General features: G+C 39.2%; 1 protein-coding gene and 1 long non-coding RNA gene across 6 annotated transcripts in view; one reads left to right on the top strand and one right to left on the bottom strand.

Moving 5' to 3' along the window:
• Positions 1–8,004, bottom strand: part of LOC133537032 (SH2 domain-containing adapter protein F-like) — a 225,905-nt gene extending 217,901 nt beyond the window's left edge. For 3 of the 5 annotated variants that reach the window (XM_061877861.1, XM_061877853.1, XM_061877871.1), the window contains exon 1: positions 7,283–8,004. In XM_061877861.1, the coding sequence (XP_061733845.1) occupies positions 7,283–7,912 (630 nt within the window). In that variant the 5' untranslated portion in view covers positions 7,913–8,004. The remainder of the gene's footprint in view (positions 1–7,282) is intronic. The other 2 variants (XM_061877878.1, XM_061877888.1) reach the window with 2 other exon arrangements.
• Positions 7,117–14,941, top strand: LOC133537056 (uncharacterized). The gene is made up of 3 exons (XR_009802598.1): positions 7,117–7,619; positions 7,766–7,839; positions 14,110–14,941. It is a non-coding gene; the product is annotated as an uncharacterized LOC133537056 (long non-coding RNA).
• The last annotated feature ends 9,613 nt before the right edge of the window (positions 14,942–24,554 follow it).

The raw sequence follows: 24,554 nt of genomic DNA, 5'->3' as shown, positions 1-24,554 counted from the left end.
CTCTCTTCACATACGGGAAATATACTTTATGGTAGTAACAGTTGTTTTCCAAGTGGAAAAGCAAGGTGGGAGGGTGTGGAAAAAATTGTTAGTTCTACACTTGAGCAGAAGCCACAAAGCGGTGTTAACGAGCTACAGTACATGAACACATTCAAATGCCGCTAAGGTTGTACGACTCAAGAGTCTTAACAGTATTTTGGGAAAATTCTGCCTCTAAAGTCGCCTCATACACAAATATTTACTCAACGTTTTATTTTGTCTTTTATTTGCGTAACTTCTTTTTTGGATGCCCCCACATAAGGGTACCGAGGATGGCAAAATGAGGTAAAATAGGATGAGGACATCCATAGTGAGGCTGTGCGATATAACTGAAAACTGTATCACGATATAAGTGTTTTATAACGGTCGATATCGATAATTGATACTTTTATGGACCAGGAGAAAAATATACTAAATGTAAACATTTTTATTTAAAATGTAACCTTCCTCGGTGTATAATCCCTTCAATGATCAAGGCAGTAAGGAAATCAAATACTAAATCAATGTCAAAGACATTCTAAAATCACATTGTACACTTAGCAATAACCATACTAAAAATAAGGTGCAAAAATAGGAAATACATAAGAAATGCTTAATACAGTGTAACAAAATAGTGCAATGTGTTAAAATGTAAATAGAGAAACCTGAGAACTATTTCAAGGGTGAGCTCAGCTAAGGTTGTGTAGTATTATTGATGAGGTGACTTTTACTGTTTAATCCGCAACTTATTCGCTCTCTGCAGCACTATTTTTTAGTTTCTCTTCTCACTCAATGCAAAAAGTATCAACCGTGAGACCACAACATGGCACAAACAACTTTAATTGGCTGTTAGCATGTCACTCCCACTGATCAGTGATCACTTCCTGCACTGCTCGGTTAGCGAGTGTCTCTTTTTCATGCAACATTTTTTCTTCCAACGAAAGTAAATGTACATCAAAAGTTTTATTGAACGCATTTTTTATTGATACCGATTACATTACTGTCACGATATATATTGATATCGTTTATCGCCCAGCCTTAAACCATAGGATAGTATGGAACCAATAGCAACAGGCTGCAGTACAATATTGGACTGATCTCTTGTGCAAATTAGCTGGTTGGTCATTTAATTGGGACAGGCATCTTAGTCCAGGCTTCTCAGTGCAATATGGCTTACCCAACAAAGAAGACCAACCCTTGAATAACTTAAATTAATTAAACATTTCCTGTATAATTAATATGAGTATGTGACAGTTTGACCCTGGAACAGACCAGTTCGATTTCTATCATTTCCTTCAGGAAAAAATATGCTTAGCAGTTGAGTTGTATTAAAAGAGAACGGTGCATGCTGTGTATTCATACAACAGTTGTTGTATCTTGTCTCAGTACAGAAACATTCCAAGAAGCCAGATAACACTCATCACCGTACAAGCGCGTCCTTAACCTCGCTAGCATCGTACCTCTCGGGTGTCTCTAGTGTGTGTGTGTGTGTGTGTGTGTGTGAATTCCCAAGAGGCCCCGACATGACAAAGTGCTTCTAGAAGCAGCCTCCATGCATGCATTCTACCAGTCTGTCGGTCTCCATGTCCACTTTGTGCTGACACAACAGGCTGCAGTGTGGCGTTACAAAACATGGATGCAAATGTTGTCTCACTAAAATACATGTGATAACCTCTTAAGGCAAAGGTTGACTATTAAGTTGGCCAGAAGAAAATGTAAGTGAACAAATGTTGAACTACAACTGCTGTCTTATAGGGTAAGACATGACAGCGTTATTATAGGTCCCCATTACTGTAGCAACCCAAATATAATATAGTAGTACTAGTATTATTTTTAATAATAATATTATTATTATTATTATTTTAAGTAAAAAAAAAAAGACAGGTTTCTGCTATTCCCAACCACTGTGCCATGAGAGTCTGTAACCCACTGCTCCTGCCACCTTTGTCCTACCAGAGGAACAAAGCAGGGTGTGCTGCTTGAGTGGTGAGCGTGTCAGGCAACGAGCTAAAAGTGGTCAGCTCATTGATCTGTGCAAACTCTTGAGCCAGATTTCCACTGGATGCGTAAGTTTATTCTGTTGCACAAACACATTCATGCTAAAACCAACCACTCTCCAAACCTCTTGATTTCCCGGTTTCAGCTTGTATTTGACACATTGTTGCCCAAGATATGCCTGTATATGATTAATTCGTTTTGGACCTCCAGGATTAGCATGTCTTCGTTCATTTGTGAGGTGAAGAGGAGATATTACCGAAATTACCATTAGGACGTTTCAAAGTGTAAAATGTTAGGCACCGTCTGCTCTCACCCAGGACCCGACTCAAGACCATGGGGGACAGAGCTTTTGAAGCTGCCGCTCCCCGTCTGTGGAACGCGCTTCCTGACTCCAGACCTACCTTTTTAGGAAAGCATATAGCTATGTTTTTACATTTTTACTGTCTTGTTTGTATGCCTTGATGTTGTTTTTACTCTGTAGCCCTTTGAGATGTGTTGTTCGAATTAGGGCTGGGCGATACATCGATATACACGATATTACGCAGGTTTGTAGACACATAGAATCATCATAATGATGTTATATGTATCAAGTGTTAATTTAAGACTAAGGCAAAATATCAGGATATATATCCTGTATCGCGATAAGGCCTAAAAATATCGAGATATTAAAAAAAGACCACATCGCCCAGCCCTAGTTCGAATGTACAGTGTAATACAAATAAAATGTATTATTATTATTATAGAATACAATCTGCCTTAAAAACTGAGTATTTCATTTTGGAAGGAAACCGGATAATTAATTTTAAATTTTTGCATAACTTCCTGTCCAACACAAGCAGACGTTATCAAAAAGCTGTGTTGCAGAAACCGGAAGAGGTTCTTCGTATATTTAGAACGTTGTGCCGTTCCGCAGCAGCAGAAACTGAACACACTGACTTGAATAAAAACGGAAAGAGCCTGCAGACGTGGCGGCACCGTTCTGCATGCGGTGTAAATCTGGGGTTAAAGGAAAAATTCACTTTTTTGGGATTTTTTCCTTATCGTTCACAATTATTATGAGAGACATGACGGATGTTTTTTTATGCTTTCTTAAATATTAAATTGATGTGATCAAAATTCTTCTGAACATGGATCATATAAAAGCCCTTTTAAACATTCAAACAGCTCCATTAAGGTTTTATATCCATTATGTAAGTATATATTTGATGTGGTAAAAGGCACATTTATAATAATATTTACTTATTTTGATCATTTTACGCATACGCAAATCATTAATTTGTTTTTAACAACACCGATTACTACTCACTGCAGACTTTAAGAGGGCCAACAAACATAAAAAACATAACTTACTGTACAATGTCTGCTGTCATTAGGATGCAGACTGCTCGGATGTTCATACATTCTCATTCAGATGAAGAATGACTCATAATCCTCGCCAAGAAAACAGGAGGGGGGGGACCAAACATCTTTTCATGTTGTTCCTGACATTTCCGGGTTTAAATTGGCTGTAAAAGCCAACTTGTCGGATTACATTCTCGTCCGTCCATTATCCAGATGAGAGGCATGATTTATGATCTAGAATAAAGTTTGACGATTAAGGGAACGAGGAAGCAGCGCACCAATCGACAATGTCAACATTGGCACGCAAACTCGTGATCACGTCGCCGCAAAAAATAGTTTGTCTGCGTTAGCGCTTATAATAACAATATCACTAATACTTGGTTAATATTCAAGTCACGAAAAAAAAAGTTCAGTTCCCCCTTAATGTGTCAGGGAGTGAGGTTTACACTTACTACCGCACAGCCGCACTTGCTGGTATTAGTTACAAGATCATCAAGTGGAAATGGTGTAATATTACCTAATCGGTCTGTTGTTTTTTTTCTACAAATAACATACATTTGTCCATTTATTTATGCCAGTGACAGCCATTCATTCAACATGATTGGTTTGTGGTGCGCCATCAAATATGTCTGATAAAAACATGTACCTTGGCTGACTGAAAGTTGGGAAACATTCCAAAACTGACAGATGGCACCCAACAACTTCTTTACAATCCAGCTTTTCTTCTTCTCACCCACACAAACACACACCATGTTCGCTGTGCCTTCCTGAGAGGGAGTTTTCTGAAGCACCTTGAGATAACTTCTGTGGTGAATGGAAGTAAATAGAATTTTCATTTTCCATAAAAACGTGTCTTGAAAAAAAGACAGGTCGTCTTATATTCGGAGACAATACAGTGGATATTTGCTGGTGAATGGACTGCCAAAGAAACACTCCCTAACACGCAGGTTAGTCATTAAGCGGGATGTAATGTCGCAAGTGAGCTGACACTATTAAGTAACCGTGTGTGTGTGTGTTAGTGTGTTTGTTCTTGTATTTCTACCATTTTGGAGACATCAACAAGGAAAAGTACCTTCCATATGAGGACAGGTAAACAAGAAAGGACCAAAATCATGGTCCCAATACGGAAAACCAATGCATCTAATAGAGAGCCAAATACTACATTCCGTGAACATTTCTCCAAAGTCGGCATTCAGCACATTACAAAAAACAAAAAATACAGATCTCATTTGCACCCCTGGGGGTGAAATCTTTCAAAATTAGGGTGGTCCCAAAAATGAGGGATTTTTCAAATTGACGCTGTTTCAGTTTTAAAAGTGCTCCTCCTCTGGCCAACACCTGTAATAACAAGTGTGTGTAAGAAATTGAAATGCGCCTCCTTTGGCCAAAATTAATAAAAATAAAATGCATATAGAGATAAAGTCTAATAACCTAATGTAAACAATGAAGATTAAAACTAATGACTAGGGGTGTAACGGTACGTGTATTCGTATTGAACCGTTTCGGTACGGGAGTTTCGGTTCAGTTCGGATCGAGGTGCACCGAAGGAGTTTCCACACGGACATTTTAAGTAGCGTACCGCACGTTGTGTAAACAATGCACACCGAGGCACAACACAAGGCATGCTAGCAGCGGCCGGGCTACGATAGACTGACCATACCTCCTCTTTTCACCGGATATGTCCTCTTTTGCGGGGCTGTCCGGGTGGAGTTTCTTAAATGCCTCAAATGTCCGGCATTTTAAGTTATGGTTGCGTAATATTTTCAATGTACGTTCAGGGTTAAGAAAGGGTTAAAAACAAAACAAATTGTGCACGCAGCAGCATTCGTGAGGGAGGGGCTGAGACAGAGAGAGTTCTGCTTTTTATCGATAGATTTATCAGATTTTATTTTTTATTATCTATAGCAGGGGTGTCAAAAGTGTGCCCCGGGGGACATTTGCGGCCCACAGCTAATGTTTTAAAGGCCTACGGCACATTCTAAAAATACTATTAAAACAAACAAAAGCATAACAAAAGTGAAATAAAAAGCTTAAAAGTTAAATGTAATTTAGCAAAAGTTGCAATGTTGACTAATAAAACAAAGCTCAAAACATAATATTGAATCAAAATCAATGTTATTGTGAATTATTGACCTTTCCAAGGTTCCCATTACTTCACATCAAATATTCCACTAAGAAAAATATTTTTGGTGGAAGATTTTGCAAATTTGGTAAATAAGTATCTAAAAAAAATTATATTTTGTTGTTTTCTTACTGTACTGAAAATGAACTGAACCGGGACCTCTAAACCAAAGTAGTACCAAACCAAAATTTTTGTGTACCGTTATACCCCTACTAATTACAAAAAAAAAATTTAAATTAAAAAAAAAGAATTAAAAGGCTTACCTTTTTTATACTTGTGCAGTTTGTAACTATTACTAATGTTGTAAATATAAATATTTATATATCTAGAAAGGGTGGGCCTAAAGCGGGGGTCGGCAACCCGCGACTCTAGTGCCGCATGCGGCTCTTTAGCGGCGCCTCAGTGGCACTCTGGAACTTTTTCAAAAATGTATGAAAAATGGAAAAAGATGAGGGGGAAATTTTTAAATATATATTTTTTGTTTTATTATTAGGACAAATATGACACAAACCTCCCTAATTGTTATAAAGCACACTGTTTTTATTAAACATGCCTCACTGATTTGAGTATTTGGCGAGCGCCGTTTTGTCCTACTATTTTTGGCGGTCCTTGAACTCACCCTAGTTTGTTTACATGAATAACTTTCTCCGACTTTCTAAGACGTGTTTTATGCCACTTCTTTTTCTGTCTCATTTTGTCCACCAAACTTTTAACGTTGTGCATGAATGTACAAAGGTGAGTTTTGTTGACGTTATTGACTTGTGTGGAGAGCTAATCAGGCATATTTGGTGACTGCATGACTACAAGCTAATCGATGCTAACATGCTACTTAGGCTAGCTATATGTACATATTGCATCATTAAGCCTCATTTGTAGCTATATTTGAGCTCATTTGGTTTCCTTTAAGCCATCTTAATTAAATTTATATCTCATGACACACTATCTGCATGTAATATGGCTTTTATTTTTTTGCGGCTCCAGACATACCGTATTTCCTAGAATTGCCGCAGGGCATATAGCATGTGCCTGCCTGGAATTACTGCCGGGTCAAACTCGCTTCCCAAAATAATTAACGCAAGCTTATTATTACCGCCTGGTCAAACTCGAGACGTCACGATTGACACTTCCCCTGTCATCATTTTCAAAATGGAGGAGGCTGATTTCAATACCGGTAATTTAAAATCGCATAAAGGGAAGAAGATTAAGAGCTATTCAGTAGGATTTAAGGTCCAAGCTTACATCACACTCAAATTTTTACTTCATGCCTTTGGTAAGTGCCGGAGTGAGAAGTGGTTTTAAAATAATTAGCGCATGCTTTTACCGCATGCCTTTGGTAAGCACAGGAGTGAGAAGAGGTTTTAAATTAATTAGCGCCCGGGCGGCAATTCAAGGAAATACGGTATTTGTTTTTGTATTTTTGGTCCAATATGGCTCTTTCAACATTTTAGGTTGCCAACCCCTGTCCTAAAGAGAGGAATTTTTCGAAGGTCTCAAGAGGATAACAAATATAAGAACGTGCGTGCGTGCGTCAAGTTCTGCCGGTTGGAAGCGGGCATTCCTGACACAAGTGCGCGAAGTGCTGCTGTGACACAACCAGGAAAGTTTCGAAAATTCCGACAGAATCAAAGGCCCTCTAAACACAACACGCCTAAATCTTATAATAAAATATGTTTGTTTCATTTATTTAACTTGTAGTTTTTTAATAGACAAAGTTATATTGAATGTAAGTATTAGTTGACGTCGTGTTTAAAAGGTGCTTTAAACCAAAGTTACATTAAATGTGTGACTTGAAAGTTTGTTCACCTTCTCCTTGCTGTCCTGCTCCGTCGGGGGCGAGGTGGGAGACTTCACGCTCCCTAAGGCGACAGCCTGAGTGACCGTGACACCTCCGCCGGAAGCCGGACTGTTCTTTTCCACCGTCTCCACCTTGATGAGTCGGTGCTTCGGCGACACGTACTTGATATCCTGCGCCCCCACGGCGTTCACGCTGCCGCAGCCAAACGCCACATTTCCGCCGGGAGTGTACGGGTCCTCGAAGTCCAGCTCCTTCTGCAGTTTGTAGGCGGCCAGAATGTCCGGCTGAGCAGGGAAAGTAGCTCCGGAGATGGCCGCTTGGAAGCCAGGAGCACCGGGAACACCGGTAAGGCAGTGTCGGTAGTCCGGTTTCGGAGGCGCCGGAGGGGGTGCTTTGGTAGTTTTGAATCCGAGGTGCTCCTTGAACCACTTGGCCATGCTGCCAGTGCATCGCTCACAACCCCAATGACGGGACTTTTGTTGCACTTCCAGGAGTCCGGACCTGGTGGAGGTGAAGTCCCCGGCTGTCGGCTGGTCCTGGCGGGAAACGGAGAGCCCGAAGTGGGGTAAGCCGCGGGCACTTTCCCGCTGTGTGGAACTCACTGTCACACTCACACAACAAACACAACACGCACACATTCGCTCTCTCCGCGGCTCCCACACGTCACATTTCCACGCTACGCAACGTGGGAGAGACTATTAAGTACACGCCCCCTACTTTCTTCATCCTCCTCCTCCTCCTCCTCCTTGTCTTTATCCATACCTGAGAATGTCCACTGCCACCTGCTGGACACGTGACACTCAAAGCAATTACCGCGCTTTTCTTTTTTTTCTTTTTCTTTCTTTTTTTCTTTTTATTTTATAAACATTTATTGATAATATGCAACATACAATCAAGAAATAATAATCGAAACAAGTACAGAAACCGTACAAAATCAATCATCAATCAATCAATGTTTACTTATATAGCCCTAAATCACTAGTGTCTCAAAGGGCTGCACAAACCACCACGACATCCTCGGTAGGCCCACATAAGGGCAAGGAAAACTCACACCCAGTGGGACATTGGTGACAATAATGACCCAGTGGGACGTCGGTGACAATGATGACTATGAGAACCTTAGAGAGGAGGAAAGCAATGGATGTCGAGCAGGTCAGCAAAAATGGCACCAGAGGGTTGTAAACTCAATTAAGTAATTAAAATAGAAAGCTATATATATATATATATATATATATATATATATATATATATATATATTATATATATTAGGGCTGCAAATCTTTGGGTGTCCCACGATTCGATTCAATATCGATTCTTGGGGTCGCAATTCGATTATAAATCGATTTTTTTCGATTCGACGCGATTCTTTATTCAAAAATGATATTTTTCCGATTCAAAACGATTCTGTATTTATTCAATACATAGGATTTCAGTAGGATCTACCCCAGTCTGCTGACATGCAAGCAGAGTAGTAGTTTTTTTTTTTTTTTAAAGCTTTTGTAATTGTAAAGGACAATGTTTTATCAACTGATTGCAATAATGTAAATTTGTTTTAACTATTATTCATTCATCCATTTTCTACCGCTTATTCCCCTTTGGCGTCACGGGGGGCGCTGGTGCCTATCTCAGCTACAATCGGGCAGAAGGCAGAGTACACCCTGGAGAAGTCGCCACTTCATCGCAGGGCCAACACAGAAAGACAGACAACATTCACACTCACACTCACACACTAGGGCGAATTTAGTGTTGCCAATCAACTTATCCCCAGGTGCATGTCTTTGGAAGTGGGAGGAAGCCGGAGTACCCGGAGGGAACCCACGCGTTCACGGGGAGAACATGCAAACTCCCCACAGAAAGATCCCAAGCCTGGGATTAAACCCAGGACTGCAGGACCTTCGTATTGTGAGGCAGACGCACTAACCCCTCGCCCACCGTAAAGCCCTGTTTTAACTATTAATCGAACCAAAAATACGACTTCTTTTATCTTTGTGAAAAAAAGTGTTGTCAAGCTTATGAGATGCGATGCAAGTGTAAGCCACTGTGACACTATTGTTTTCTTTTTTTATATAAATGTGTAATGATAATGTAAATGAGGGATTTTTAATCACTGCTATGCTGAAATTATAACTAATATTGATACTGTTGTTGATAATATTCATTTTTGTTTCACTACTATTGGTTTGTTCTGTGTCATGTTTGTGTCTCCTCAATTGTTCTGTTTATTGCAGTTCTGAGTGTTGCTGGGTCAGGTTTGGTTTTGGAATTGTATTGCACTTTTATGGTATTGCTGTATAGTGGTTTGTTGGATTTATTAAAAAATATATATATATATATGTATTTTTTTTTTTTAAATGAGAATCGATTCTGAATTGCACAACATATTTGATTCAATTCGTATTCGTATCGATTTTTTCCCACACCCCTAATATATATGTACATATATATATATTAGGGGTGTGGTATCGATCCGATACCAAGTAAATACAGGGCCAGTATTGCTGATATAAATTATTTTTGCTTGAAAAATTCTATGATTTTTGCCTTCAATTTGTTGAAAATGATTTTAATCAGAACAAACAGGACACATACTTTACACGCAAGAAACGTATTTCTGAACAATGTGATAAGGCATAATTACAACACTATCGGACAGTTCTTCTCAAACAACTTTATAAACAAGATATTCATAGTTGCGGGCGGAGAGTAGGCGGAGTGCAAAATGTCCTCTCCTCCTATGGGGGCATAACAGAAAATAACTGAGAAGCACTGCGATAGGATAGTGTAACAATATCAACAGACATATAATTATTCCAGTTTATGAAATACAGAATCCCATGCATCCTTAGCTCTTCCTGGCTACATTATACACCCCCGCTAGCACCAAACCCCGCCCCCCCCCCTCCGTGCGTCTGTTGAGGTGGGCGGGGTTGGTGGGGCGGGGTTTGGTGCTAGCGGGTGTATAATGTAGCCAGGAAGAGTTAGGGATGCATGGAATTCTGGGTATTTGTTCTGTTTATGTTGTGTTACTGTGAGGATGTTCTCCCAAAATGTGTTTGTCATTCTTGTTTGGTGTGGGTTCACAGTGTGGCGCATATTAGTAAGAGTGTTAAAAGTGTTTATATCACAACCTTCAGTGTAACCTGTATGGCTGTTGACTAAGTATGCCTTGCAATCTCGTACATGTGATGACTGAAACAGCGAAATGCATGCGTCCGGCCGGCACGCAGATAGCCTGGTGTAAAAGCGGTCGCGATTATGCAGCTGAGCCACACCCGAGTGGCCAAAGAGCGTCATGCGGCTCCGGAGCCACGGGTTGCCGACCCCTGCACTAGAGGGCAACCTCTACAATCATCAACCGTAGTTCATACATATACAGAAAAACACAGCAACCCCAAATCATTATGCAAATAAATAACTCAAAATCCCATCTTTTTTTTAAAGCAAGCCAAACAAATTGTGTCATATGACCACATTTTGGTCAGATTGGTAGATTTGGAGGAAGATGAAGATGACCTCTGTCAAAATTACAAATGACAAAAATCTTAATATGTTTAATTTTTCAATTCCTAGTTTTGAGTGAAAATGGTCTGCCCTAAAAAGTGGGATGCCACAGCTGATAATGGTTGATGTTGCTGAATTTCCCCCAGGGATCAATAAAGTACTTTTTATTCTATTATATTCTATTCTATGTGTATACCACCCATTGACTGCATGAACAGTGACTGTGGTAGAGAATCAACAGCGCCTCTGCTGGTTGCAGCAAAGTAGTGCACTCTGTCATTTGACAATTCTTTGACCCTCCGTGACGTCATGTTTTTCTCCAGAGACCTCAAAACTGTATAATCATTTAATTAAATGTAAAAAAAAAATAAGGGATGATAGTGTATTTATTTTGTTTGGACGCTTCTGTTGACCCTGTTTGTGTTAGAAAATGGAAGGGCCTTAATTATAGCTATGCTCTTTATTGTCTTGTATTGAACAAAAGAGAGCAGAGCCTAGCAATTCTTACTGACTCTGATATTAAAGTTAAAGTACCACTGGTAGTCACACACACACACACACACACACACACACACTAGGTGTGGTGAAATTACCCTCTGCATTTGACCCATCCCCTTGTTCCATCCCCTGGGAGGTGAGGGGAGCAGTGAGCAGCAGCAGTGGCCACGTTCGGGAATCATTTTGGTAATTTAACCCCCAATTCCAACCCTAGATGCTGAGTGCCAAGCAGGGAGGTAATGGGTCCCATTTTTATAGTCTTTGGTATGACTCGGCCGAGGTTTGAACTCATGACCTACTGATCTCAGGGCGGACACTGTAACCACAAGGCCCCTGAGCAGAAGATCAAAAATGATAAAAATTGTAAACAATTTCCATTTTTTTATTATAAGAACAACTTTTTTGGGCCTTAAAGGGGAACATTATCACAATTTCAAAAGGGTTAAAAACAATAAAAATCAATTCCCAGTGGCTTGTTGTATTTTTTGAAGTTTTTTTCAAAATTTTACCGGTCTCGGAATATCCCTAAATAAAGCTTTAAAGTGCCTTATTTTCGCTATCTTCGAAATCACTATCCATTTCTCTGTGACGTCACACAGTGCTGCCAATGTAAACAAACAATGGGAATACCACAGCAAGATATAGTGACATTAGCTCGGATTCAAACTCAGATTCCAACGACTTAAGCGATTCAACAGATTACGCATGTATTGAAACAAATGGTTGGAGTATGAAAGTATTGAAGAAGAAACTGAATTTATTGAGCGAATAGCTATTGACGCTATTCATAGCCATAGCATGGCCGAATAGCTGCGTTAGCATTGCCGGTAAAATGTGCGGACCAAACGATCAGGACTTTCGCATCTTTTGACACTGGAGCAACTTAAATCCGTCGATTGGTAAGTGTTTGTTTCGCATTAAATGTGGGTGGAAGGAAACGTAATATAGTTGCAAATGCATCTACAGGTTATCCATACATCTCTGTACGATGTCTGCTTTAGCACCGCCGGTAAATAGCATGTTAGCATTGATTAGCGTAGCATGTTAGCACCGATTAGCTGGCAGTCAACATCAACAAAACTCACCTTTGAGATTCCGTTGACTATCGTTGCAAATGCATTTGCAGGTTATCCATACGTCTCTGTGCCATGTCTGCCTTAGCATCGCCGGTAAAATGTGGAGACACTCCAGCACATTCAATGGGGGTCTGGCGGCAGACACTTTCGCATCTTCGGGCCAGTGGTGCAACATGAATCCCTCCCTGTTAGTGTTGTTACACCCTCCGACAAAACACCGTCGAGGCATGATGTCTCCAAGGTTCCAAAAAATAGTCCAAAAAACGGAAAATAACAGAGCTGAGACCCGGTGTTTGTAATGTGTTGAAAATGAAAATGGCGGCTATATTACCTCTGCGACGTCACATTCTGACGTCATCGCCTCCAGCGCGATAAACAGAAAGGCGTTTGATTCGCCAAAATTCACCCATTTAGAGTTCGGAAATCGGTTAAAAAAATATATGGTCTTTTTTCTGCACCATCAAGGTATATATTGACGCTTACATAGGTCTGGTGATAATGTTCCCCTTTAAAAAAGTGATATCGTAACCGATATGAGACTATGACCATGTAATAAGTGACTATAGTAGAGACTTGACCAAACCACAGGTGTCTAAAATGCTATCCAGGGTATAGATATTTTTTCATTAACCCTCAGTATATTCTCAAACTGTAATATATTCATTATCCATAATAAATGTTATTAGATATGACACCAAATATGCTTTGTCAGCTACAGTATAACAAAAAACTAAGAACTAAATGTTGTGTGGGGATAGCTTAGCATATATTGACCTACATTGGACTGGTTCTTAGCATATTTCATGAAGTAAATGTGGCCCCTTGCATCTTTCAGTGGCCCTCAAGGGAAAATGTTTGGATACCCCTGCCCTAAACAATAACCAAAGTATACCTCAAGGGTGTGTTAACCTTGTTTATTGGTAGTTCTTACAGGTCCAGATGGTCAAAGCAGACTGCCTGTTGCATTGTAAATGAAGGGAAGGCGGAGAGGCAAGGACCAGTTTATAGCTAATATCATTAAATAAACCAATAAGAGGGAGATGACCATAAAGCCTGTACATAAACAAACAGGTCTCTTACTGTATTGCTTTTTAGGCCTGAGGCCAAATATTAATTGCTTTTTCAATCAACGAGCCGGATGACAAAAGAACAAGCAGGGTCTGCAATATTAACAGGAGTCGCGGCTGCAGAACCGTCAGCTTTGATAAAGCAATACTTCTTTTTTAATAAAGTGTCGTCCCGAGTGTGTAGATTTGAGCCAGACTCACAGTAAACATGGTGGTTTAACCCCGGCAACGGAACAAGGAAGTGCTATTGTGCACTTTATCTAGTCTTCACACATACAGTGTAACTCTCCACTTGTCCAACCTACTAGACAACATTACAGTCATCTTTCAACAGCAACATCATGCTAGGTTAGTCGACAGCAAGGAAATTCAACTAAAGTGTTTTGGGGGCCACATTTCCACAAAGCTAAGGACCGAGGAGCCAGACTTCGTCCTTTACTATCAATTTTATCTTGTATATTCTTGCTGATTATATTGTACCATATGTCCCGGAAAGAAATCTGCGTTCTAAGAACTCTTGCTTATTAGTGTTTACCAGAGCCCAAAAAAAGTCTGAGGGCGATTAAGCATTTTCTATTCGGGCTCCAGTACTCTGGAATGCCCTCCTAGTAACAGTTAGAAATGCTACCTCTGTAGAAGCATTTAAGTCCCATTTTAAAACTCAGTTGATCTGCTGTCTCTTTTCTGCTCTAGAGAAAAGATAACCTCTCTACCGTGGAGAGGTTATCAGGTGACCACAGATGAAGCCGCTAGATGTTCAAAGTCGAGGCCCAGGGTGGACCACTAATTTGTGCATCTGTTGGGGAGGTCTCTGCACTGCTGACATGTCTCCATCAAGATGATCCCCTGCTGGCCCCACTGTTGACTGGACTCTCACACTATTAACTAGATCCACTCGACATCCTTTGCATAGTCGCTCATGGGTGGGGTTCCCCACACCTGCGGTCCCGGCCAAGGTTTCTCATTATATCCCATTGGGTTGAGTTTCTTCTTGCCTTGATGTGGGATCTGAGCCGAGGATGTTGTTGTGGCTTGTGCAGCCCTTTGAGACAGTTGTGATTTAGGGCTCTATGAATGAACTTTGATTGATTGATATTCCAGGGAACCAATACAGTAGATATTTCATTTTGGTCTATTTATTTTGTCAGAGCTACAGTGTTGTTCTGCTGTTTTTTAAGCCATTCTGCAAAAATGTGACTCTCTCACAATTTGTTTTAGAACTGAACCCACATGCCGCTAGTTGAATAGCCCGAATAAGAGAGGACCTAAAATGGAACCTTGGGGAACACTCCGAGTATTTTGATTGATTTTTTTGATTGAAACTTTTATTAGTAGATTACACAGTACAGTACATATTCCGTACAATTGACCACAAAATGGTAACACCCGAATAAGTTTTTCAACTTGTTTCAGTCGGGGTCCACGTTAATCAATTAATGGTACAAATATATACTATCAGCATAATACAGTCATCACACAAGTTAATTATCAGAGTATATACATTGAATTATTTACATTGTTTACAATCCGGGGGGTGGGATGTGGAGGGGGTTGGGGCGGGGGTGTTAGGTTTGGTTGATATCAGCACTTCAGTCATCAACAATCTGCGTATAACTAAATAGATTGAACAAATGACTACTGACTGCATTTGAAGTAAACAAGCTTAATTACATAAATCACATTGCAAAAAAAAATGTGTAACTGCCAAAAAAAAGAGAGGACTTAAACGGATGCCTTGCGGAATGCCTCAGTCAAGTACATCACAAGTTTGTACCCCAGTGTTGTATGTTTGCTAGCAAGGTTAAAATGTCAATGCAAGGATCTGCCGATGTGTTTACAGTGGTCCACGTTCCTCTATAGAACAGGAGCACTCTCGTATTTTTTGGGAATTTTCTGCAAAAATGTTTGTCTCCCAAGATTTGAACTGACCTTGGGGGGCCAGAATAATTTCAATTTTGAGTCGGATTTGGTCCTGGGACCGCCACTTGACAAGCCCTGGTCGACAGTATTCGCTGAAAAAAAAAAAAAAAAAAAAAAAAAGATCAAATTCAGAACGCCTATGTTTGTTTCTGACGTTAACTGACTACCATGAATTGATTAACGTGGAGCCCCACTTAAACAAGTTGATAAATGTATTCGGGTGTTCCCAATTAGTGGTCAGTTGTACGGAATGTACTGTACTGTGCAATCTACTAATAAAAGTTTCAATCAATCAATCAAAAACTGACAGATAGACTTTATTTCAAGATGTGTAGCGAAGCCTGTTTTTTTGTTGTTTTTCTTCTTCAAAACTGTCATCCATGAAGTATTGGGTGTACATGTTTGTATCTAACACAATGCTTCTCAGTTATGGGGAAGAAGAAAATATTTTGCCTCCTCCTACTCTCTGTCTATATTTGTCTATAGAACTGTTATAATTACACCTCTGCATAACATTGTATATTTATTAACATTAACAGAAAACAAAAAATAAAGAAATATAGATCAACTTACAAAAAATAACGATTTCATAAACATTAATTTTAGTCCATAACAAAATAGATTCATACTTAATAAAGTTTCTTTAAAAAAAATGTACCGTAGTCATTATTTCAACTATAGAAACCTTTTTTTCCAACTTGAACCATTTAATACTGGAAAATAAAATACAACAAACTCAAATAATAAATTCAAATTGATCAGCAGCATTAAGTCTGGAACACAATATACAAAAAAAATTCAACCTAAAAAAAAATTGTGCTGATTTTATTTTTGAATCAAAATAAGTGCATTTGAAGCTTTTCAAAGAAGGTTACATGATACTGATAAAGCATGTTTCCTAGGGTGACATGTGCACCCCCACGTGTACCATGAATTGATTAACGTGGACCCCGACTTAAACAAGTTGAAAAACGTATTCGGGTGTTACCATTTAGTGGTCAATTGTACGGAATATGTACTGTACTGTGCAATCTACTAATACAAGTTTCAATCAATCAATCAATAAAAGAGTGGCACCCACCACTATTTTAGAGGAATTGATCTAACATAACACCATCGTTAAAAAATAGCTTCTACAAATGAGGGGACCTTCAAATGTGTGACATAAGGACCAGTAGGAAAAATCCTGGTCCTGCATAATGTTTGCATCTCTCGCTGTAAGCATTTAGAGAGGATCTGTTTGGGGGGCGGTCCAATCACAGATCTTTTATTGCCTTCCCCACTACTCTCATGGTGACTGAGCTGTCACCCATCAAAATGCAAATCCTGTAATCCCGCGTTTGCTAGGATACGAATACTGTAGTGCTCTTTGCAAAGCCTACAAAAAGACTATCGTATGTGTGCGTACTGTATATGACAAACTATCTATCTACCATATTGAGCCCTATAAACTCTGCCTAGCAACAAATGTCTGTAGAAACATGACCAAGAACAAGAATCCAAGCAATTCTCAATATCTTAGTTTTACATGGCTAAATGCCACTTAAATAAAGCACATCATTTTTAAAGCAACTCTCGTCATTGTACAAACTCTGTTTCCATATGAGTTGGGAAATTGTGTTAGATGTAAATATAAACGGAATACAATGATTTGCAAATCATTTTAAACCCATATTCAGTTGAATTTGCTACAAAGACAACATATTTGATGTTAAAACTGATAAACATTTTTTTTTTTTGCAAATAAACATTAACTTTAGAATTTGATGCCAGCAACACTTGACAAAGAAGTTGGGAAAGGTGGCAATAAATACTGATAAAGCTGGGGAATGCTCATCAAACACTTAATTGTAACATTCCACAGGTGGGCAGGCTAATTGGGAACAGGTAGGTTCCATGATTTGGTATAAAAGCAGCTTCCATGAAATGCTAAGTCATTCACAAACAAGGATGGGGCGAAGGTCACCAATTTGTAAGCAAATTGTTGAACAGTTTTAGAACAACATTTAGGGATTTTGCCATCTACGGTCCGTAAAATCATCAAAAGGTTCAAAGAATCTGGAGAAATCACTGCATATAAGCGATGATATTACGGACCTTTCATCCCTCAGGCGGTACTGCATCAAAAACCGACATCAGTGTGTAAAGGATATCACCACATGGGCTCAGGAACATTTCATAAAACCACTGTCAGTAACTACAGTTGGTCGCTACATCTGTAAGTGCAAGTTAAAACCCTACTTTGCAAAGCGAAAGCCATTTATCAACAACACAAAGGAATGCCGCCGGCTACGCTGTGCCCGAGCTCATATAAGATGGACTGATGCAAAGTGGAAAGGTGTTCTGTGGTCTGATGAGTCCACATTTCAAATTATATTTGGAAACTGTGGACGTGGTGTCTTCCGGAACAAAGAGGAAAATAACCATCCGGATTGTTATAGGCGCAAAGTTCAAAAGCCAGCATCTGTGAGGGTATGCGGGTGTATTAGTGCCCAAGGTATGGGTAACTTACACATCTGTGAAGGCACAATTAATGCTGAATGGTCCATACAGGTTTTGGAACAACATATGTTGTCATCCAAGCAACATTATCATGGACGCCCCTGCTTATTTCAGCAAAACAATGCCAAGCCACGTGTTACAACAGCGTGGCTTCATAGTAAAAGAGTGCGGGTACTTTCCTGGCCCGCCTGCAGTCCAGACATGTCTCCCATCGAAAATGTGTGGCGCATTATGAAGCGTAAAATACGACAACAACACCCTGGACTGTTGAACAACTTAAGCTGTACATCAAGCAAGAATGGTAAAGAATTCCACTTTCAAAGCTTCAACAATTAGTTTCCTCAGTTCCCAAACGTTTATTGAGTGTTGTTAAAAGAAAAGGTGATGTAACACAGTGGTGAACATGCCCTTTCCCAACTACTTTGGTACATGTTGCAGCCATGAAATTCTAAGTTAATTATTATTTGCAAAAAAAAAAACAAAGTTTATGAGTTTGAACATCAAATATCTTGTCTTTGTAGGGATGAAAGGTCCGTAATATCATCGCTTATATGCAGTGATTTCTCCAGATTCTTTGAACCTTTTGATGATTTTACGGACCGTAGATGGCAAAATCCCTAAATGTTGTTCTAAAACTGTTCAACAATTTGCTTACAAATTGGTGACCCTCGCCCCATCTTTGTTTGTGAATGACTTAGCATTTCATGGAAGCTGCTTTTATACCAAATCATGGAACCTACCTGTTCCCAATTAGCCTGCCCACCTGTGGAATGTTACAATTAAGTGTTTGATGAGCATTCCTCAACTTTATCAGTATTTATTGCCACCTTTCCCAACTTCTTTGTCAAGTGTTGCTGGCATCAAATTCCAAAGTTAATGTTTATTTGCAAAAAAAAAAAATGTTTATCAGTTTTAACATCAAATATGTTGTCTTTGTAGCAAATTCAACTGAATATGGGTTTAAAATGATTTGCAAATCATTGTATTCCGTTTATATTTACATCTAACACAATTTCCCAAATCATATGGAAACGGGGTTTGTAGTTTGTGTTTGCATTTTACAGTTTATTACATCCGGACACTAAGCCCATACCTTTTTATGCAGCGAGGTGCGAAAAATAACCCATTACAAAGATTGATTGATTGACATGTCGGCTCCTATGGTGTGTGTGTGTGTGTGTGTGTGTGAATGTGTGTGTGTGTGTGTGTGTGTGTGTGTGTGTGTGTGTGTGTGTGTGTGTGTGTGTGTGTGTGTGTGTGTGTGTGTGTGTGCGTGTGTGTGTGTGTGTGTGTGTGTGTGTGTGTGTGTAAAGATGACAGCCAGAAATCCACAGACAGCCTGTCAGCTTAGGTTTACTATATAGGGGACATTTTAATGTCTTCATCAGTGGCTGCACAGCTTCAAACATATAAATAAAATAAAATAGACTTGATGTCTGCGAGACATGTGACAACTTTATTTCCTTTCCCAAAGTCGTCTTGCTGGGGGCTCTTTGTCAGACTGTGCTGGAAATGATTCGATAGCAGGACGAGGCTTAGTCAGTGAGCGTTGGATAAGCAAATAAATTATTTATGAGGAAATATTTACCTTTTTTTTTAATTCTGAATGCACATATGCGAATTGATAGTAAGCAAATATCATAAAATGTCAATTTGTTCAAGAGGCAATTTCTAGGTCAAATGTTAACATTCCTACTTGTCATGTGAGTATAGAAAGTTCTTTCCGTCCATCCATTTTCTACCGCTTGTCCCTTTTGGGGTTGCGGGGGGTCGCTTGTGCCTATCTCAGCTGCATTCGGGCGGAAGGCGGCGTACACCCTGGACAAGTCGCCAGCTCATCGCAGAGTATAGAAAGTTCACGGCTGTTAATATATATTCAGTTCATAAGGATTTAGCAGGTTTTGTTTGTGATTGTTGCAGCCTAAAATGCCAGATTTTTCCAGTAATTTGAGGCAAATGTTTTTTATTGAATCAACGTGTAATTTTATGAATTTTTTTTAAATCTATGTTTTATCATTGCGTAATATTAGTGTTAGTAAATGAGAGATTGTGAGGGATTACATCTACAAACCCTGTTTCTATATGAGTTGGGAAATTGTGTTAGATGTAAATATAAACGGAATACAATGATTTACTAATAAATTTCAACCCATATTCAGTTGAATATGCTACAAAGACAACATTTTTGATATTCAAACTGATATACTTTTTTGTTCTTGCAAATAATCATTAACTTTAGAATTTGATGCCAGCAACACGTGACAAAGAAGTTGGGAAAGGTGGCAAAAAATACTGATAAAGTTGAGGGATGCTCATCAAACACTTATATGGAAAATCCCACAGGTGTGCAGGCTAATTGGGAACAGTTGGGTTCCATAATTGGGTATAAAAGCAGCTTCCATGAAATGCTCAGTAATTCACAAAGAAGGATGGGGTGAGGGTCACCACTTTGTAAGCAACTTGTTGAACAGTTTTAGAACAACATTTCTCAACGAGTTATTGCAAGAAATTTAGGAATTGTACCATCTACAGTCCGTAAAATCATTGAAAAGTTCAGAGAATCTGGAAAAATCACTGCACATAATCTATGATATTACGGACCTTTGACCCCTCAGGCGGTACTGCATGAAACACCGACATCAGTGTGTAAAGGATATCACCACATGGGCTCAGGAACACTTCATAAAACCACTGTCAGTAACTACAGTTGGTCGCTATATCTGTAAGTGCAAGTTAAAACTCTACTATGCAAAGCCAAACCCATTTATCAACGATACCCTGAAACGCCGCCGGTTTGGCTGGGCCCGAGCTCATCTAAGATTGATTGATGCAAAGTGGAAAGGTGTTCTGTGGTCTGACGAGTCCACATTTCAAATTCTATTTGGAAACAGAGGAAGTGGTGTCCTCCAGAACAAAGAGGAAAATAACCATTCGGATTGTTATAGGCGCAAAGTTCAAAAGCCAGCATCTGTGATGGTATTGAGGTGTATTAGTGCCCAAGGCATGGGTAACTTACACATCTGTGAAGGCACCATTAATGCTGAAAGGTCCATACAGGTTTTGGATCAACATATGTTGTCATCCAAGCAACGTTATCATGCACGCCCTTGCTTATTTCAGCAAGACAATGCCAAGCCACGTGTTACAACAGCGTGGCTTCGTAGTAAAAGAGTGCGGGTACTTTCCTGACCAGCCTGCAGTCCAGACATGTCTCCCATCGAAAATATGTGGCGCATTATGAAGCGTAAAATACAACAGCGGAGACCCCGGACTGTTGAACGACTGAAGCTCTACATAAAACAAGAATGGTAAAGAATTCCACTTTCAAAGCTTCAACAATTAGTTTCCTCAGTTCCCAAACGTTTATTGAGTGTTGTTAAAAGAAAAGGTGATGTAACACAGTGGTGAACATGTCCTTTCCCAACTACTTTGGCACGGGTTGCAGCCATGAAATTCTAAGTAAATTATTTTTTGCAAAACAAAATAAAGTTAATGAGTTTGAACATCAACTATCTTGTCTTTGTAGTGCATTCAATTGAATATGGGTTGAAAAAGATTGGCAAATCATTGTATTCCGTTTATATTTACATCCAACACAATTTCCCAACTCATATGGAAACGGGGTTTGTCACATGTAAATGCTTTGTCTTTGCTAGGTCAGCATTGCAAATAAAACCCTTTTTTTACAGTCTTACCCTGAACAAAGAAAGGTGAACTAAATGTGCAAATACACGTTAACTAGGAAGTACATGCATATATATACTACAAAACCCAAAACTAGTGAAGTTGCCACGTTGTGTAATTTGTAAATAAAAACAGAATACAATGATTTTCAAATCCTTTTCAATTTATATTCAATTGAATACACTGCAAAGACAAGATATTTATTGTTTGATCTGAGAAACATATATTTTTATTTTTTTTGCAAATAATCATTCACTTAGAATTTAATGGCAGCAAAATACTGCAAAAAAAGTTGGCACAGGTTATTTTTACCACTGTGTTACATGGCCTTTCCTTTTAACAACACTTAGTAAACGTTTGGGAACATTTGGCAACTTCTGTCACAGTTATTTGGTGTCGAACCCCAAGATGCAGAGAAGGAGGCAGGCATTTGGTAAGTAAACATGATTTAATTAAATACCAAGACAAAAACAAAACCAATAGGGTACAAACAAAAACCGCACACATGGGCGGAATAACAAACTAAGGGTCTTTAGCATAGAAGCTAGCAAGAAACAAAAAAGGACCTAGCGTGGAAGCTAGCGGGTAGCAAACAGGAAAAACTGGAAATGGCTAATGCTAACAGAAACAGCTTACCGCTACGACGACCAGGACAAAATGTAGCACGACAGGTAGTAGCTGTAACAAAACGACACGACAAGAGCGACATGTGGCAACGACAATACAAATGACAATACAATGATCCAGCACCTGACACAAGACAAAGCAGGTACAAATAGGAGCGGGCTGATTGGCAACAGGTGTGGCCAGGTGCCAATCAGCCGCAGCTGAGGAGGAACACAGCACTCAGGGAACAAGACAAGAAGCTGACAAAATAAGAGCACTAGACAGGAACTAAGGACAGGAAATACTAAACACAGAGGAAACAGACAAATGCAGAGGAAAAAACTAAAACATAGACAAACTGTCAGTGGAAAGCCTGACAACTTCACTGATTTTAGGTTTTGTACATTACCCAGAAGGCTTAGTAGATCTGAGTTACGTGGGGGGATGTCGATTGTGCCGTTTAAACAATAAAGAGATTATATATTGTAAAATCTTCGACACAAGAAACAAACATTAGTTTTGATTAGAGTTGACGTGTGTTTTTGTGAGACGCTTAGAGCACTAATTGGCGAAAATGATGCTGATTGGCCAAAATGTTCGGAAAGTTGCGAGGTTGAGTATCATTTCCGGAGATTGGGTTGATTTGCGTGAATTGGTGTGATTTCTTGGAAGGACCGAATAATGTAAAAAAAGACAAAAAACGATGATAACGAAGGCTAATACAAAGACATTGCGCATTGCAGACTTATTCAAGTGTAAAAAGAACATGACCACTTCAATACATAAACCACTAAAACACTTTGTCTTCCATAGTTGAGGCTGACCTTTTGTTTAGAAATATGTGTTCCAAAAAATTCAACGAAAAATCAAAAAACCACAGAACTGAGGTCATGGTGACACAATGAGGTTCTTTGCAATACACGTTTTGCATCATGTCATGGTTTACCGTAGTTTTGTAGAAAAAGCCACAAAACGCCAAAGAAAAAGCATGAGATTAGCCATTAACTTTATTTAACAATATGCTAATATTGTTGAATAAATTATACGACATTGAGAGGCATATTTTTCTCAAAATGTGTGTCGGACTATTGATCTTAGAGGGTCCCTGATGTTCCACTGGTTATTGTGGGTCTCAATTCAACATTGAGTTATCGGTGCCAATCCAAAAAGAGATCCATCATTGCAAATGCAACACAAAACTCGCTGCTTTGTGTGCTTAAACTCAATTTCTCAGGTACAATTCCCTCAGGTAAGCCAAAGCCCTGAGTCATTTTACAGAACTCTCACATCAAATCAACCACAGCTAGCAAAATATCCCAAGTAACAGCACTCGTTTCATGACCCAGAAACAAAACAAAGTGCAAAATAAATCTCCCAGACTAAATTTAGAAGTCATTAGGAAAATGAAAAATGGCTGCCGTTTGCCAGCAGTAGAAAATACAATAAAAATTGCTCGGAGAAAAGTGCTAAAAAAATCGTAGCGACCTATGTCCATTTGGAAGTCGGCTACTTTCAATCCAACTGGTGTCACGGTCTGATCTGTCCACACATTCGCAAAGAATATTGTATGTCACTTCAACGTTTTTTGTTTTTATGTTACAGTTTGTATATATATATATATATATGATATGTATGTAACATTTCTGCGTTGCTATTATTAACCTACAATGGCATTCTTTTTTTTGTATTGTTTCAGTTTCGTAAATTCACCAAAACTTAACCGTGGAGTTATTGAGCTCTTTGGGAAGCTAGCTTCCACGGCTAGTGGGTCCATGATGATGACTCCTATTTGGAAAAAATTAAGGTATGTAAATAAACATTAACAAAATCTGTTGTACGAGTGTTTTGTTTTACAAGCTCTGTCGTAAGTCAAGGTATGACCGTGTAAGCTAACTCCCCTGACACAACATAATATATGTAAATAAACATTTGCAAAATCTGTTGTCTCACTACATATATCTACGGTTTATAATCCGGTGCGGCCAATATATGGACAAATATTTATTTCCACTAAAATTTGGTGGGTGCAGCTTAAGCACTCTAAGCACTATACTTTAAAGCAGTGGTTCTTAACCTGGGTTCGATTGAACCCTAGGGGTTCGGTGAGTCGGCCTCAGGGGTTCGGCAGAGGTCAAAACACACCCGACTCATCGTCTCAATAAAATCTTCTCCCTATCGGCGTATTACAGATACAGCGAAAGCAGAAATCTGACTGATTTGCAGCTGTGTAATATGTTGTGAGTTTATGCAGTCTAGAGTGAGTTTAGTGTTGGTTTTGTTCTTTGAACAAGGTGATGATAATGCACGATTCATTTTGTGCACCAGTAAAAAAACCTGGTAACATTTGAGTATGGGGGACACATTCACCATTAATTAGTTGCTTATTAACATGCAAATTAGTAACATACTGGCTCTTAACTAGTCAT

This window comes from Nerophis ophidion, linkage group LG02 (genome assembly GCF_033978795.1).
Source record: "Nerophis ophidion isolate RoL-2023_Sa linkage group LG02, RoL_Noph_v1.0, whole genome shotgun sequence".
NCBI classification, from domain to species: domain Eukaryota; kingdom Metazoa; phylum Chordata; class Actinopteri; order Syngnathiformes; family Syngnathidae; genus Nerophis; species Nerophis ophidion.
This window is presented reverse-complemented; position numbering and strand designations above follow the sequence as displayed.